General features: G+C 39.4%; 1 protein-coding gene across 1 annotated transcript; it reads left to right on the forward strand.

Annotated features, from left to right (window-relative positions):
- Positions 1-2689: 2689 nt before the first annotated feature.
- Positions 2690-7893, forward strand: LOC149097401 (orexin receptor type 2-like). Its single transcript, XM_089280246.1, has one exon. It carries the CDS (start codon positions 5160-5162, stop codon positions 6402-6404), a length of 1245 nt encoding a protein of 414 aa, XP_089136372.1. The 5' UTR covers positions 2690-5159; the 3' UTR covers positions 6405-7893.
- Positions 7894-14442: the final 6549 nt, after the last annotated feature.

Below are 14442 nucleotides of genomic sequence, written 5' to 3' on the forward strand. Positions count from 1 at the left end.
ACGATCGAGAAAGTGGAAAATTATTTAGATAAATATTATCACCAAATGGGTGCTTTTCCACTCCAGCTTTATTCAAGACAAGATAGTTTGATCTTCAATTGGTAAAATAATAGAAGTAAAAAAAAAAATTCTACTGACTGGAATGTTTCGATGACAAAAGACCTACAGAAATATCTCCACCTGCAAAAACGGCTTTCAAAAGGAAGTGTTCGTTTATCGAGGCAGACTGGTGAATACAACACGTGTTCATAAATGATGTCAGCCTCTTTAAGACTTCCTCTGTAGATCACAACAGGAAGTTTAGTATAGTTTAAATATTGCTCAGTTTAAATTCATTTAAATAGGATAATTTAAGGTGGTTTTCCACCCCACAAAAACTAATTATTTTCCAAAAAATATATTAAGGGACAGCTTTGATGCTATGTTAAAGGAGTTCGCAGCACAAAAGAAAAACAGATACTTATTTTAAAAATAAAAGGAACTATGAAAAAGTTGTTTTCTATAGAGGTAAAGTTAGAAGCATAAAAATGCATTAAGGTGAAAGATATGAATTTATCAATGACTAGTAAATGTATCAATTCAATCAAAACTGTCATAACAATTAAAGAGGGTGGAGCCTAGCCTGAACTTTGCGTGAAGAGGTTTTAAACAACGCACTCATTTCCTCTGTTCTCTTCCTTTCCGCTTTGCTTGCAGCTTACGGCTCTTTGTCAGATGACGCCAAGGAGATAAAAGATCTCCAAAACATAGAAATATTGACATTTAGTACAACCCATTATATTTTATTTTATTTTTACTAAAACATTCATGATATGCAATGGATTCAGTCTGACTACAAATTATATTTCTTGTGACTTTTTTTTATTCTGATTATCCCGTTTACAGCAAACCACTGTCTACGCATTATTCCTCACTGTTCCTGATATTAGCACATGTCCCATACATTACAAAAGCCACAAAAGTCATTAAAATGTCTTTTAAAGCGCACTCACTTTGGCGGGTTTAGATGGCAAAAATTGATTTTAAATTAACGTGGTTCTGAAGACTAAACAGCAGACACACCAGTTTGAAAACCATTCTTCTCAATTCAACCCGTCAGGGGGACAGGAAGGCAACATGGGAGGAAAATAGCAAATTATTTCCGTAGATTTCTTTAGGCTTTGAAACAGACACTTTTCAACAGAACTACAGTACTTTTTAGCTTACACTGTCGTTTAAACTGAGCCTGTTACTGGCAATGCCTTTTAAATAGAATAATTAATTCATTTTAGATTCTCTTATTTTACCCTTCCAGGCCTCCGGTGTAAAAGCGTGCCTTTGTAGAGCAGTATGTGTGGTGATTTTGGAAATGTTTTAAAGGAAGAGCGACACTATTTTTTATTTTAAATGACGCATTCTTAGCCAGCAATGGCCGGAAAGCTGCATTTTAGATATCACGCCCCCACTAAATGAAGGAGAAAATTCAAGAAAGTCCAATGAATGACTTTCAAACTGAGCTTTAATTGTTTACCAATTGCTTGAAAATTATTTTCATGGAGCGATGAGAAATAAGATGAACATGTTCCTTTTATCGACAGAAAGCTCCTAGTCCTGGAAAATAAATGGAACAAAATAAAATCAAAGAGTTAAATATTGCTGTATCATTCATGGCACATACATTTTAGCGTGTCACCGAGTTTATTTTTGGTCAAGATATTCTTTTCTCGTCGAGGCAAAGCAATAAAAGTATAATGGTTATTTAATAGGATGCAAATGAACCACCTTTTTGCTAGAGGCAAAGATCAAATGTATCCGGCTGAGCAGGTTTTAAGGTTTCCATATCTTCGTGACGATAAGAGGCACAAAATGATTTCCAGGAAAACTGTAGCATTACAGCGGAAAGTAAATCAATCCTCCCTGGATAATGTGACCATTTTCCTAAGATCAAATTCTTTATTTCAATAGAGCAAACCTATGAAAATTCTTAAGAGTCCCTGTCCATAAATATGGAAAATAACTCGGCAAGGGTCGAAAATTCGATTTCGCTCATATTCCTATGGTAGATAGGCTAGGGTATGACAAAAACTACTGGATGGTTTTTTTGGCAAAATATCCTTTAATTTCAAAGAAATATGCAAATTACCTAATTCCGTTAAAATCGTCATTTGACGCATCATTTTATTAAACAAGTTTGAGAGCCTCGCATGCAAAACCACATCATTCTTCCGTCTTTAAAACACTGAAATATTTTTGTGCAATGTTTAATTGTGTACTGGGTCGATTTTAGGGAATGTTGCGGTTTTTGTTGGGTGCAAAATAATTAAATTTCGAAGACATGTATTTCATTCGCTTAAAAGTACTTCATTAAAAATAATTGATTTTCACCATGTGCGAAACCTTCAAACGGATTAAGCTTCTGGTGGTTGAATCGCAGAAGGATGGTCTACAGATTCCTGTAAAAATTTATTTGGGCAAATGATCGTGAGCGACGCGAGAGCTTTTCAAAGTACGTTAAAAATGCAGATATTTGACCATCCGTCGTCAAATTTCAATTTACGGGTTAGACATATATTTTAGCACGCGCCACATGTCTTGAGCTATATTAAGTTGAAATAGACACAGAGCTGATAATTTCGAGATGTTCTAACCTTATTTGCTGTAAAAGGCAGGTGCAAAAGCCGATTTGACGTGTTTCTGTCACCATTCGCCGCACATAAAGCAGAAGTTTGCTTTTGTTTACACAACGTCCGATGTACATCGCCAACTGTCAGCTTATTTAATGGTCGAATACCATTAATCTATGACCCTCTTTCGACACATATGATCACCACTGCATCTAAGTCAAGAACGGCTAAGTGATTTGTAGATAGTTGCTTGTTTTGCACTACACCAAAATATTACGTTTGATCATCGTTTGATCTATTGCTGTTTGAATCCTTGCTTCCAGCGGTTCCTTGTTTGTTGGTCACGCAATGCTGTCATCCCATTTTAGGGGGTAGGGGTAGGACAATTTCTATCCTAATACGTAAGGCTCCGTAAGGCTTGGAACCACAGGGGAGCACACAATCTTGTTTAGTAGGAAGAGATTAAATTAAGCAATGAAAAGAATGAATAGTTAACCATTACCCGTACACGCCCTGCGTAAATACTGTAACGCTAAACTCGTACCTAGGTCTTTTCGCGCTGTGCAATTATTTTTGGTTTCCATATAATACAGTGGGCTACTCTCGGGGAAATTGGAGGTGGCCGCTTAATGGAGGTTGGCCGCTTAATAGAGGTTGGTGTACCTTGAATATTTTTTCACCATCGGGTTATAAATTTCTTAGTGAACATGGAGTCGAGTCAATTCAAGACAATCATTATAGGCGTCATCCTCGGAGATCAGGGGCAGTTATTGGAAGCGGGGAAAAGTCTAAACGTGTGAGAAAAAAGTTCGGGCGAAGACCCGTTTAGACTTTTTCTCCACCCCTAATAACTTCCCCAGGGTCTCCGAGAATGACGTCTATCATGATTGTCTTGAATTGACTCCATGCCTGTAAAAAAATTTAGCTAAATTTATAACCCGATAGTGAAAAAATATTCAAGGTACACCAACCTCTATTAAGCGGCCAACCTCTATTAAGCGGCCACCTCCAATCTCCCCCCGAGAGTAGCCCACTGTATTATATGTAAACCAAAAATAATTGCACAGCGCGAAAAGACCTAGGTACGAGTTTAGCGTTACAGTATTTACGCAGGGCGTGTACAGGTAATGGTTAACTATTCATTCTTTTCATTGCTTAATTTAATCTCTTCCTACTAAACAAGATTCTGTGCTCCCTGTGGTTCCAAGCCTTACGGAGCCTTACGTATTAGGATAGAAATTGTCCTACCCCTACCCCCTAAAATGGGATGACAGCATTGCGTGACCAACAAACAAGGAACCGCTGGAAGCAAGGATTCAAACAGCAATAGATCAAACGATGATCAAACGTAATATTTTGGTGTAGTGCAAAGCAAGCAACTATCTACAAATCACTTAGCCGTTCTTGACTTAGATGCAGTGGTGATCATATGTGTCGAAAGAGGGTCATAGATTAATGGTATTCGACCATTAAATAAGCTGACAGTTGGCGATGTACATCGGACGTTGTGTAAACAAAAGCAAACTTCTGCTTTATGTGCGGCGAATGGTGACAGAAACACGTCAAATCGGCTTTTGGACCTACCTTTTACAGCAAATAAGGTCAGAACATTTCGAAATTATCAGCTCTGTGTCTATTTCAACTTAATATAGCTCAAGACATGTGGCGCGTGCTAAAATATATGTCTAACCCGTAAATTGAAATTTGACGACGGATGGTCAAATATCTGCATTTTTAACGTACTTTGAAAAGCTCTCGCGTCGCTCACGATCATTTGCCCAAATAAATTTTTACAGGAATCTGTAGACCATCCTTCTGCGATTCAACCACCAGAAGCTTAATCCGTTTGAAGGTTTCGCACATGGTGAAAATCAATTATTTTTAATGAAGTACTTTTAAGCGAATGAAATACATGTCTTCGAAATTTAATTATTTTGCACCCAACAAAAACCGCAACATTCCCTAAAATCGACCCAGTACACAATTAAACATTGCACAAAAATATTTCAGTGTTTTAAAGACGGAAGAATGATGTGGTTTTGCATGCGAGGCTCTCAAACTTGTTTAATAAAATGATGCGTCAAATGACGATTTTAACGGAATTAGGTAATTTGCATATTTCTTTGAAATTAAAGGATATTTTGCCAAAAAAACCATCCAGTAGTTTTTGTCATACCCTAGCCTATCTACCATAGGAATATGAGCGAAATCGAATTTTCGACCCTTGCCGCGAAATTAAGAATTTGTCTGGTTTTTACAGGCAGGCACTCTTAAATCGTTACTTAATAGAGTGCAAATGAGCCATTTTACTGTGGTCAGAATTAATGCATCCGGTTTTTTTTTCAAAGGGCACCGTTTAATGATACTCGAGTAGCTAAAGGAAGAAAAAGATCCATTCATTTAAAAGAAAACTATTTGCATTACAGATTTCCACAAAAACGTGACGATTTCAGTCTGTGTGCAGTGTTGACCCCGTCACCACAAGACATACAGTTTGGAGGAGAATTGGAAACGTAAAATCCTCTTTGAGGGAACAAACCGACGATTCTTTTGAACATGTCATGCTTTAGGGACAGTATCAACCAAACAGCTGCCGGTGCCACCAACAGCACTTCATCTTTGTACGTTCCTGAACCTCAAGTATCACGGATTATTCGAACAGTCTTGTTCAGCCTGATAGTAGTGTTCTCTTTGGTTGGAAACTATGTAGTGTGTCGAGCAGTTTGGAGGCAACCCGGAACTAAACCGTTTGCACACTACTTAGTCAGCAACTTGGCTTTCGCTGAAATTCTCAGCACGGTTTCTACGGTCTTCACAATCCACGCCGACGAGCCGCCATTTTCTTGGAAGCTGGGATACGCCATGTGCAAGATTCTGCCTCCTTTACAAATGACAAGTGTGCTGGTTATCACAACAACATTAGCCATTCTTTCCGTTTATCGCTGCCTTCTCCTTGTCAAGCCACTGGTCGCCAAACCAACTCCTCGACAAATCTGCTGTCTTATAATAGCCACATGGGTGGGGTCTATTGGGCTATCGGTTCCCACATTAGTTTTCCGTGTTGTGAATTCGTACGGTGACAGCTGCGAGATTCATGCGTGCGAAGAAATATTTCCAGAAGGCTATGCACACTACCAAGATGCTTATTCAGTCGTTTTGTTTGTGATCAACTTTGCCATGCCACTTGTCATAATGGCGACATCTTACGCTTTGGTGAGCAAGAAAATCAGGGAACACATCTTTGTCATTGCGAAGCTTCGAGACGAGCAGAACAAGGCGCTTTCGTCCGTCACCCGCCAGTCCTTGTGTACCGACGAGCAAGGAGGCAGCTTGTTGAGCCAAACAGGAGGAGAAAACCACGAGGATATCGACTCGATGGCCATTGTAGTTGACGGCAAGAAAGAAAAGGTAAAATATCATCAACGAAAGGGAAGTCCGACTTATCAAAATCTGGAAGAACAAGGCGACAAACCGGATTCACAAGAAACAAACAACGGAACACCACCATCCAACAACAAAACATTTGAACTCGAGAACGATGTACTGAGAATGGTATTTGTCATTGTGCTGATTTTTGTTGTGTGCTACATTCCTTTTCAGGTTCAGTACCTTTTGCATGAATTTAAAGTGGAGGCGTTTTTAAACTGGCCTCATCGTTTCACTTTTATCAGTATTGTTTTTACTCTGACTTTGTCGCCAAGCGCTCTGCATCCAGTCTGTTACGGCATGATGAGCAAGTTTTATCATAAAGCGTTTATTAGAATGGTAGCCTGCAGACGAAACACAAACCAAGATGTTTAGACTACTGGTTGTGTGACCTTTAAAGCAAGTCCTGTTCATTTCTCTGTGGTAAAACGAAAAGCAGTAATTTTAATATATAACAGCCGGCCCTCAGTAGATATAGACACGCCGTACAAATCCTAAACAAGCCTTACGGCTTTTTGCCAGGCTTTTATTTACAGAGCGGGCTTAACTTAGGGGAGGGATAGCGAGATTATCATTGGAGGAATTGCTACTTTTTGTAATGGTAGGTAAGTAACGTCTGCCATACCAGCCAAGTGGCCCAACAGACCGAAGCTTATCCCGGTTACTGTAGCATGAAGCGACTAGGAATATTTCTACTCCCCCATGGATGGGATGCAAGTCTATCGCAGGGCTACCCCCCAGCATTAAATTCGCCAGTACCCTTTTATACACCTTGATGGAGAGAGGCACTGTGAGAGTAAAATTTCTAGCCCAAGAACACAACACAATGTCCCCGGCCAGGGCTCGTACCCGGCCTGCTCGATCCGGAGACGAGCGCACTAACCATGAGGCCTCCGCGCCTTCCTACGTTTTGCAATCGCTGAGTACGTGATAGATCACTTTTTTGTCGAAAAATGTTTAGGTGCATAAGTAAGTAATGAAACTTAAAATATGATATTGTGACGTAAAAATTGAATATAAGCTATTTATTAGGGAGCTATATTACTATATTATTGTCAGAGAGCTTTTGAGTCAAACATTTTGGAGACTTATTCTGGTAGGTTAACCGCTCATGTCAAAATGGCAAAATAAACTAAGAAATACGTCTCGTAAAGCCCCAGACGCTAGAGTGCTATGAATGGGGGACCGGATTCAAACCATTGACAGAGTGCACAAGGGGTCCAGAAACAAGAAGAAGAAGGTAATACAAATGTATGCATCTACAAACGGTTAGAATGTTAGATGGCTCAGCTGTAATGTCGAAGTGATGGGCCGCCTCCAACCAATCAGGATTCATTTATCCGCCTTAATTTGGAACGAGACTCTAGTGCAAAAAATAACGATAAATTCGGATTTTTTCGGAGATTACTGAATACTGTTTGATAACAATTTACGCAACCAAGTTCTGAAAATGGTTGCTAGCACATCATGCTCCAAGAGCATCAGTTCTACGCAATGCCAGGGGGGGGGGGATAAACTAAAAACTTTATTCACAACTATTCAATATTCTTAGCCAATAATAATCCACGAGTATGTAATCTCTATTTTCGGGTCGACATTAATTAATTATTCAGCTGTCTGTGGCCAGTATTCGTTATTTCAAGAATAATTCAATTAGCCTAAATATAGGTAGGAATACCATGCTTAAGTCAAGGTTAATTAAGCCATTAATGTAAATCATTCGAGGAGAAAAAATTACCATGGTTCTACATTAGAAACTCAAACAGTTTATCAGGATCAATCGTGTCAGTTCATAATATCCTAGCTAGAGTAGGTTCTGCCATGTATTTATGCAGGAAAACCGAAGTAAATTGCGGTAAACTACCACTGCCTCTGTTGTCATTTGTAGATGATATGCGCACGAAGTTAACCAAACATTGGTGTCGACACTTTATGCTCCATAAGGTTGACAGTTTTTTCGTATTATGCACCTTTTTGGGGGTGGGGGGCAGGTGGGGGGGTGGGTGGGGTTTAATGGCAATCTACTATCCCTTCCGTGACAAACCTCTGACTTGCAGTATCCAGAGTAGTTTTCTTCGCTGTTCCAAGGTTTCTGTTGCTGTTTGACAAATTCATGCCTCGAGGCGTGTACATCAAGGTTTTCCCGTTATAAAATCCGTGTTTTCGGATGGACTGTACTGCAGAATCGGAAGTCTAATTCCAGGTTCTACCCTCCAAATCTGAACAGAGCTGAATGGCCATCTAAATGACATCCAACGTTTTTCGGCGGGAAAAATTCGTCGTAGCTGTATAACTACTGGCGGGAACCATTTCAAGGGGGATACAAAAGTCGGAGACCAGTAAAACATTCAGAACTTGGGTCCAACAGTGGTGTTGAATCCAAAAATACAACCAGAACGAACCGAAGACGGTATTCGGTGTCTCACCATCGGGGGCGTAACGGAAAAACAATTTACAAAACACCTGTGTAGCGATGTTTCCTGTGACGTCACGCCTAGGTCACGTGGGGTTGTTTATTTCTATGGCTGGCAAAAACATAGTCTCCTCCGCAGCCGTTTTTTAGGATGTCACACAACGCTGACACCCCCAAAAACGGCTGCGGAGGGGACTAGCGAAAACACGACGTGGCTTGATGTTTCCTTCTAAATTTACTGCCTGAGAAAAGGGTTCGTGGAGAAAATGCCGGTGAGCTGCTGCGTGATAAATTGTACAAATCGGTTAACAAATGCATCGGGAATAAATTTTTTTAGATTTCCTGAAAGTGAACCAAAGCGGACCGCTTGGATCAACGCAGTTCGTAGGAAGGATTGGACGCCGTCCGAGTCCTCACGAGTCCGCATCGTGCGGCTGTCTGGGACAGAATTACTTTCCCGTTAATGAAGCAGTAAGGGATATTGTCTCCAAATGAATGATACCACAGTGTTTTAACGTGGCCACTGATGACTAACTGCTAAGCTTCAAGCGACTTGAAGGCCTTTAGACTATCCTTCGTGTAAATTCCCGGTAGTCTCCTCCGCAGCCGTGGGGGAGCGTTGCGTAACATCCCAAAAAACGGCTGCGGAGGAGACTAAATTCCCGGCGTTTCGATTAAATACGTGTACAGATCCCCAAATGTTGAATCTGGCCAAGAACTGGGATGATTTGTCCATCCTTTCAAATTGTATGGGTCGGGAAGGCTACTTGCACCTTTGCTGTCGCTTAATTTAAAATGATATCGCGAGACTTTTTACGTACTCGGAATCGCACTGAAAAGCCATGAAAACAAAACGAGGCCGGCTTTTTGCCAACCACTAAAGTGCGCATGTCTAAGAATGACGTCAATGTTTATAAACAAGAAACATCGCTAGTGCAAGCTAAATGTAATGCTAGTCTTTATATAGATGATCTAACCTTTCGTTTACTAACGCTAAACCGCTATTACGGAGCTTAAGCAAACCACGACGACGACGGCTGCGAGAACATCACCAAACAAAAGGTTTAATATAGTAAATGGTTTGAACCCACGAGTATCAGTAGTTCGTATAGTGTGATCGTCCGGGTGAGGGTAGTTCTTGAAAGAACTGTTGTCGGTGACTGACGTTTCGACAACCTGAGCGGAAGTCATCTTCAGAGTCAAGTGAATGATGTTTGTCAGTCGATGATGTTATAAGTCTGGTCCGTTGAACGTAATTGGTCAGTTTAGCCATGATGGTATTGGCTGAAAGACTCGTGTTAAGTTTGTAATCAGTCATCATTGGTCGGTTTCAATCCGTCTATTGTTAGTCAAACAGAAGACCAAACAATATACAGAAAACCCGCTCACCGCAAAGTTACAAAACCCAAATCTAAATTCTACCTTATCCTGGGTTAGCTTAATCGGGCTCTGAACAACCTGGCCCAGGAGCTACGCTTCTAGGATGGCCTAAATCTCACTAATAATTATTATTATTCTACATATTATGTAAAGGATTGTGAATGTTGTTACCTGGAAGCAGTGCTCGTAAAAAATCGCGTTCTCTGTTCAAAGTTTTGTTCAGTCAACAAACTTCTGCAAGCTTGAATTCAGTCTTTCTAAGAAAGGGAGGGGTTGCTCAAAGCCCGATTAAGCTAGAATTTTTATTTCGGTTTTGTAACTTTTCGTTGAAGTTTTCTGTTTATAGTGTTTGTCCTTCCGTTATGAATTTAACTAATCTCATACTACACAAAACGTAACATGGGCAGGCACAGACATTTTCGTACAAGGAAAATTAATGCTTCAGTTCACTTTTAATCCTATGCAAATTTTTCTCTTTCTTATCTTTAATTTAAATTTGGTTGTTACTACTACTCCAAACGGTCACTTCTGAGGATATATGTCGAAACATTCGAAACGTCAAGTCAATGAATTTTGTTTTCCAAAATGCGTTTTATTGTCATATTTTTCACCGCAGTTTGTGTGTTATTTCTTATTAAGCTACGATGGCCAAAGAAAAAGGGTATTTTAAAAGACAGATTCAAATCATGACCGAGTGCCTTCACTAGGAAATAAGATACTCCTAAAGCTCCAAGATAAAGGTGTCAATCTACCGTAGGAAATAATATGGCGGCTGTACATTTTACCACAATACCTTTCGAACCCAACACAGCCTATAGGGCACAAAGCAAGAGACCATGACAAAGAAAACCAAATTTTTACAATATTTGTCCCTGTACTAAGGACATTGAGTAGCCTATGTTTGAAGATTTTATAGCGTTTCTGTACGTTTTTATGGACGTTGTTAAGGTTTTCGTGCGCTAAGAACTATGGGCAAATGTACCACTCGCCATCTTTTTTTCTACGGAGGATTGTTCTAGGCAGAGCTATTTTAATCTTTTCTTAGCCAGATTTTCCAAGACAAAACTTGAAAAAGTCTGGAGACCTCACGTCACAACTTTGAACATGCCTAGACCATTACCCAGCGCGCCATTTATGTCTTCAGTGTGCTTATATATAAATTTTTGAACAAAACTAAACTAAACCATTATATTTTACATTTCTAACAATGAAAATGTTTCTTTAAGTTTTTCCTATTCAAAGATAGCGCCCCTTTAACCAATGCAGAACTGTTACGAATCTCAAGACATTTTCGATTAGCCTAGAAGAGTACGTTAATTATTTATTTTTCAATTTTGTTTCGAGTTCTGCTTCACCTCTACTCGAAACTGCCGAATTTCATTTTTCATTATAGTTTCGTCGGGAATTCCTATCACATTTTTTCTCGCATCTTGCTTTTCCTCCTTTTATTAATGCAGAATGCACTATTGGGACGGTTTTCGGGGCTGCCTGCCGCTAAGGGCTAAGTCACTAATTCGCTAAGGTGTTAACTTTAATGTCTGTTTAATTAATTAATTTCAATTAATTAATTAGTCTAGAGACAAGGAAATGGTGGGGGTGAGCTGGGAAAGGTACACGTGTACCCTACGTAAAACGTGTTATTTCTTTGTCAGTTGGGACACAAGCGGCCCAAGCTCACGATGCGAGGAGTTATTATTTATTTATTTTTTTAATCTTTATACGAACGTTCAGCGCGTGAAACGTGACATATTTACCGCCGACATCTACTATTACATAACCACCGAGTTTGGTTACGCGAAAGCTTCTTAGTAGAGGAAAACCACAAAGCGACAACTTGCTTAAAAGGCTTCGGATCGAGCTGAGAAGCGAGATGACAATAGAGAAGACAACAAGGCATTCAGGTAAGTCATTTTTATTGCAAAAATATCAAAATTTCAGCTATAATGTCGATTACCGTTTTTCCCCATACAAACCTTTATAAATTCAAACCGTTGTAACACAACACCACCACATACTGCAAGGCAAAGGTCACGTTTCGCGTAACCAAACTCGGTCGTTATGTAATAGTAGATGTCGGTGGTAACCGTGTCACGTTTCGCGCGCTGAACGTTCGCATAAAGATTAAAAAAAAAACTTCTTCGCATTGTGAGCTTGGGCCGCCTGTGGTTGGGAGTCAACATCGCAAAGTTATATATTTGTCTCAAGTAACCCCTTGCTCTCCTTGTGGTACTATTCTCTTAAGAACATTAGCGGCTTATTTATTTCTTGCCTTAACTGCGTCTGTAAGAGAGACCAAAAAGTTCCCGAGTTAGTGGCTTTAATATTCTGCAAATTGTAAATTTTTGACAAAAGAAACCAGGAAAGTGCTCAAATATTATTAATTTAATCAGTCTTTGGGGAGACTCGTTCATCGATGCAGGATAATATCGGCCAAGTAGCGCTATTTACCTTATTGAAACGCTTCCCAGTCGTATCAATCGATATTGCTGTGTATTAATTTTGAATTGTTTTATTGTTAACTACGAAAGCCGAGGAGGGACTTCCTACTTCCCACTTCCCACTTCCCACTTCTGAGTTCCGACTTCTGAGTTCCGACTTCGGACTTCTGAGTTCGGACTTCTGACTTCCGACTTCTGACTTCCGACTTCCGACTTCCGACTTCAAAATTTAAATGATCGAACTCCGACGTGCGACTTATTTTCCTGGAAACCGGGCCAGATTTTAATATTTGTATTGTTATGTTTCAGTGAGTTGATGTTTGTAAGCTGCATGGTACTTGTTATGTAAATGTAATTTCACTGAAAAACTAGGAACAGATGTTTTTGTTTTGCAAAATCATGTTGGAAACGCAATGGTATCGAGTCGAAGACGTCGCCAAACAAAGATCGCAATGAACTGAAATTAACAAATTTTGTTGTGCCATAACATATAGACACTTATATTATTTTATACACAGTTTGGTCGGATGTAGCCTGCCAACCTTCTTTTGTGTCACTTTACTAGCTCTTCATACTGCGTTATTGAATAAAACATTACTTTATCTTGTTGCTTTTCTGAGAATTTTCTGCGTTCACTATAAACTGAGATGAAGAGACTTCAGTTTTAGTGGGAACTTAAATTATCTTATGTCCTTTTTTGTCTTGATGAAGACATTTGTTGAGCCTGATTCCAAATAACTAGAGCAGTGTATTTTTCCTCGAAAGGTTATTAAGCCTGGTTCACACTTGTGAGATAAGCGTAACACAAGTGAAATAAGCATAAGCGCAAGCACAATAAAAAAGGAACATGTTTCTTTTTCTTGTGCTTATGCTTGTACTTATTTCACTTGTGTTATGCTTATCTCACAAGTGTGAACCAGGCGTTCAGGACGGATCATTATTTTTTAGGGGGGAGGGGGAGCTGGGCAATTTCCAAAAAAAAAAAAAAACAATCCTGCACCGCAAACACTGAAGAAAAAATCGTGCAAGTGCGTCCACTATCATTATTTTGATTTTTTTAAGTCCAAAAATTTCTTGCACAATAGAATTCCCAACCCCCACCTCCCCCTTAGAAGAAAATAATGGTCCGTCGGCTTATGATATAAATAATAACAACATATCTCGTTGTGCGATCTGTTTCTCATTGGGTGGCATTGAAAAACAATTGAATTTTGACAAATATGATTTCAAAGTGAATAGTCTTGTAAATAGTCTATTCTCGTGAATAGTGATTGCTTAGTGAAAAGTCTCACCGCGTGACCGAGCTCTTTTTAACATCAGAAATATGAATTCTTAACTGCGTGTTGCGTTACATTACCTCAGAAATAGTGTTTGGGGTGGAGAGGAACTCCCTTTTGAAAGAGACGGAGATGCTCATCATCTCGCTCAGGGGCATAAATTTCGGATATTTGGTGTTCACTTCAGCTGGAATTGTCTGGTTTAAGACAATAATTTGACCCCAAATACGAACTAAGTTAACACTAACTTAACGAGACATAACAATACAAATACTGAAATCTAACCCGAAACCTGACGTCTGATTTGGCAAAGAATATAACACAAACAGCGGTGATAAGCATTGTGATAAACATTGCGTTCAAACTCATTCTTAATCAAGCTATGATGCCTAAGAACAAGAGCCTATACGATTCTTATTTGATTAAAATGGACTCGATCTCCAGGTAAATAAGTTGTACGTCGAAAATCAGTCCTTTAAATTTTGAAGTTGGAAGAAGGAAATCGGAAGTCGGAAGTCGGAACTCAGAAGTCAGAAGTCGGAACTCGGAACTCGGAACTCGGAACTCGGAAGTCCCTCCTCGGCTTTCGTAGTTAACAATAAAGGTGGCAGTAGAAAAAGAAAGTGGTATTCCGTGACTATCTGATAATTAAATTAGTTCTTGTTCATCTGTGATAAGAAAATTTGCGTTTCGAGAAAAAAAAACAAAATTGTTTCTCTTCCATTTCTTCGTCAGATATTTAACTTTCGTTCATTTATCCCCCAAAACAAGCTCATCTTCCGTGTGTTTTGGAGAAAACAAGAGTTTCATGTTACATACCTTTGCGAGGAAAATAAAAGTATCAAGCTACAAAGTTGGCGCGAAGAGCTAAATTGTCACGTTTGTTCAAAGTATTATTGAATTTA

The sequence above is a fragment of the Orbicella faveolata genome, unplaced genomic scaffold (genome assembly GCF_042242905.1).
Source record: "Orbicella faveolata isolate gen_17 unplaced genomic scaffold, um_ofav_v1 contig_47, whole genome shotgun sequence".
NCBI lineage: Eukaryota > Metazoa > Cnidaria > Anthozoa > Scleractinia > Merulinidae > Orbicella > Orbicella faveolata.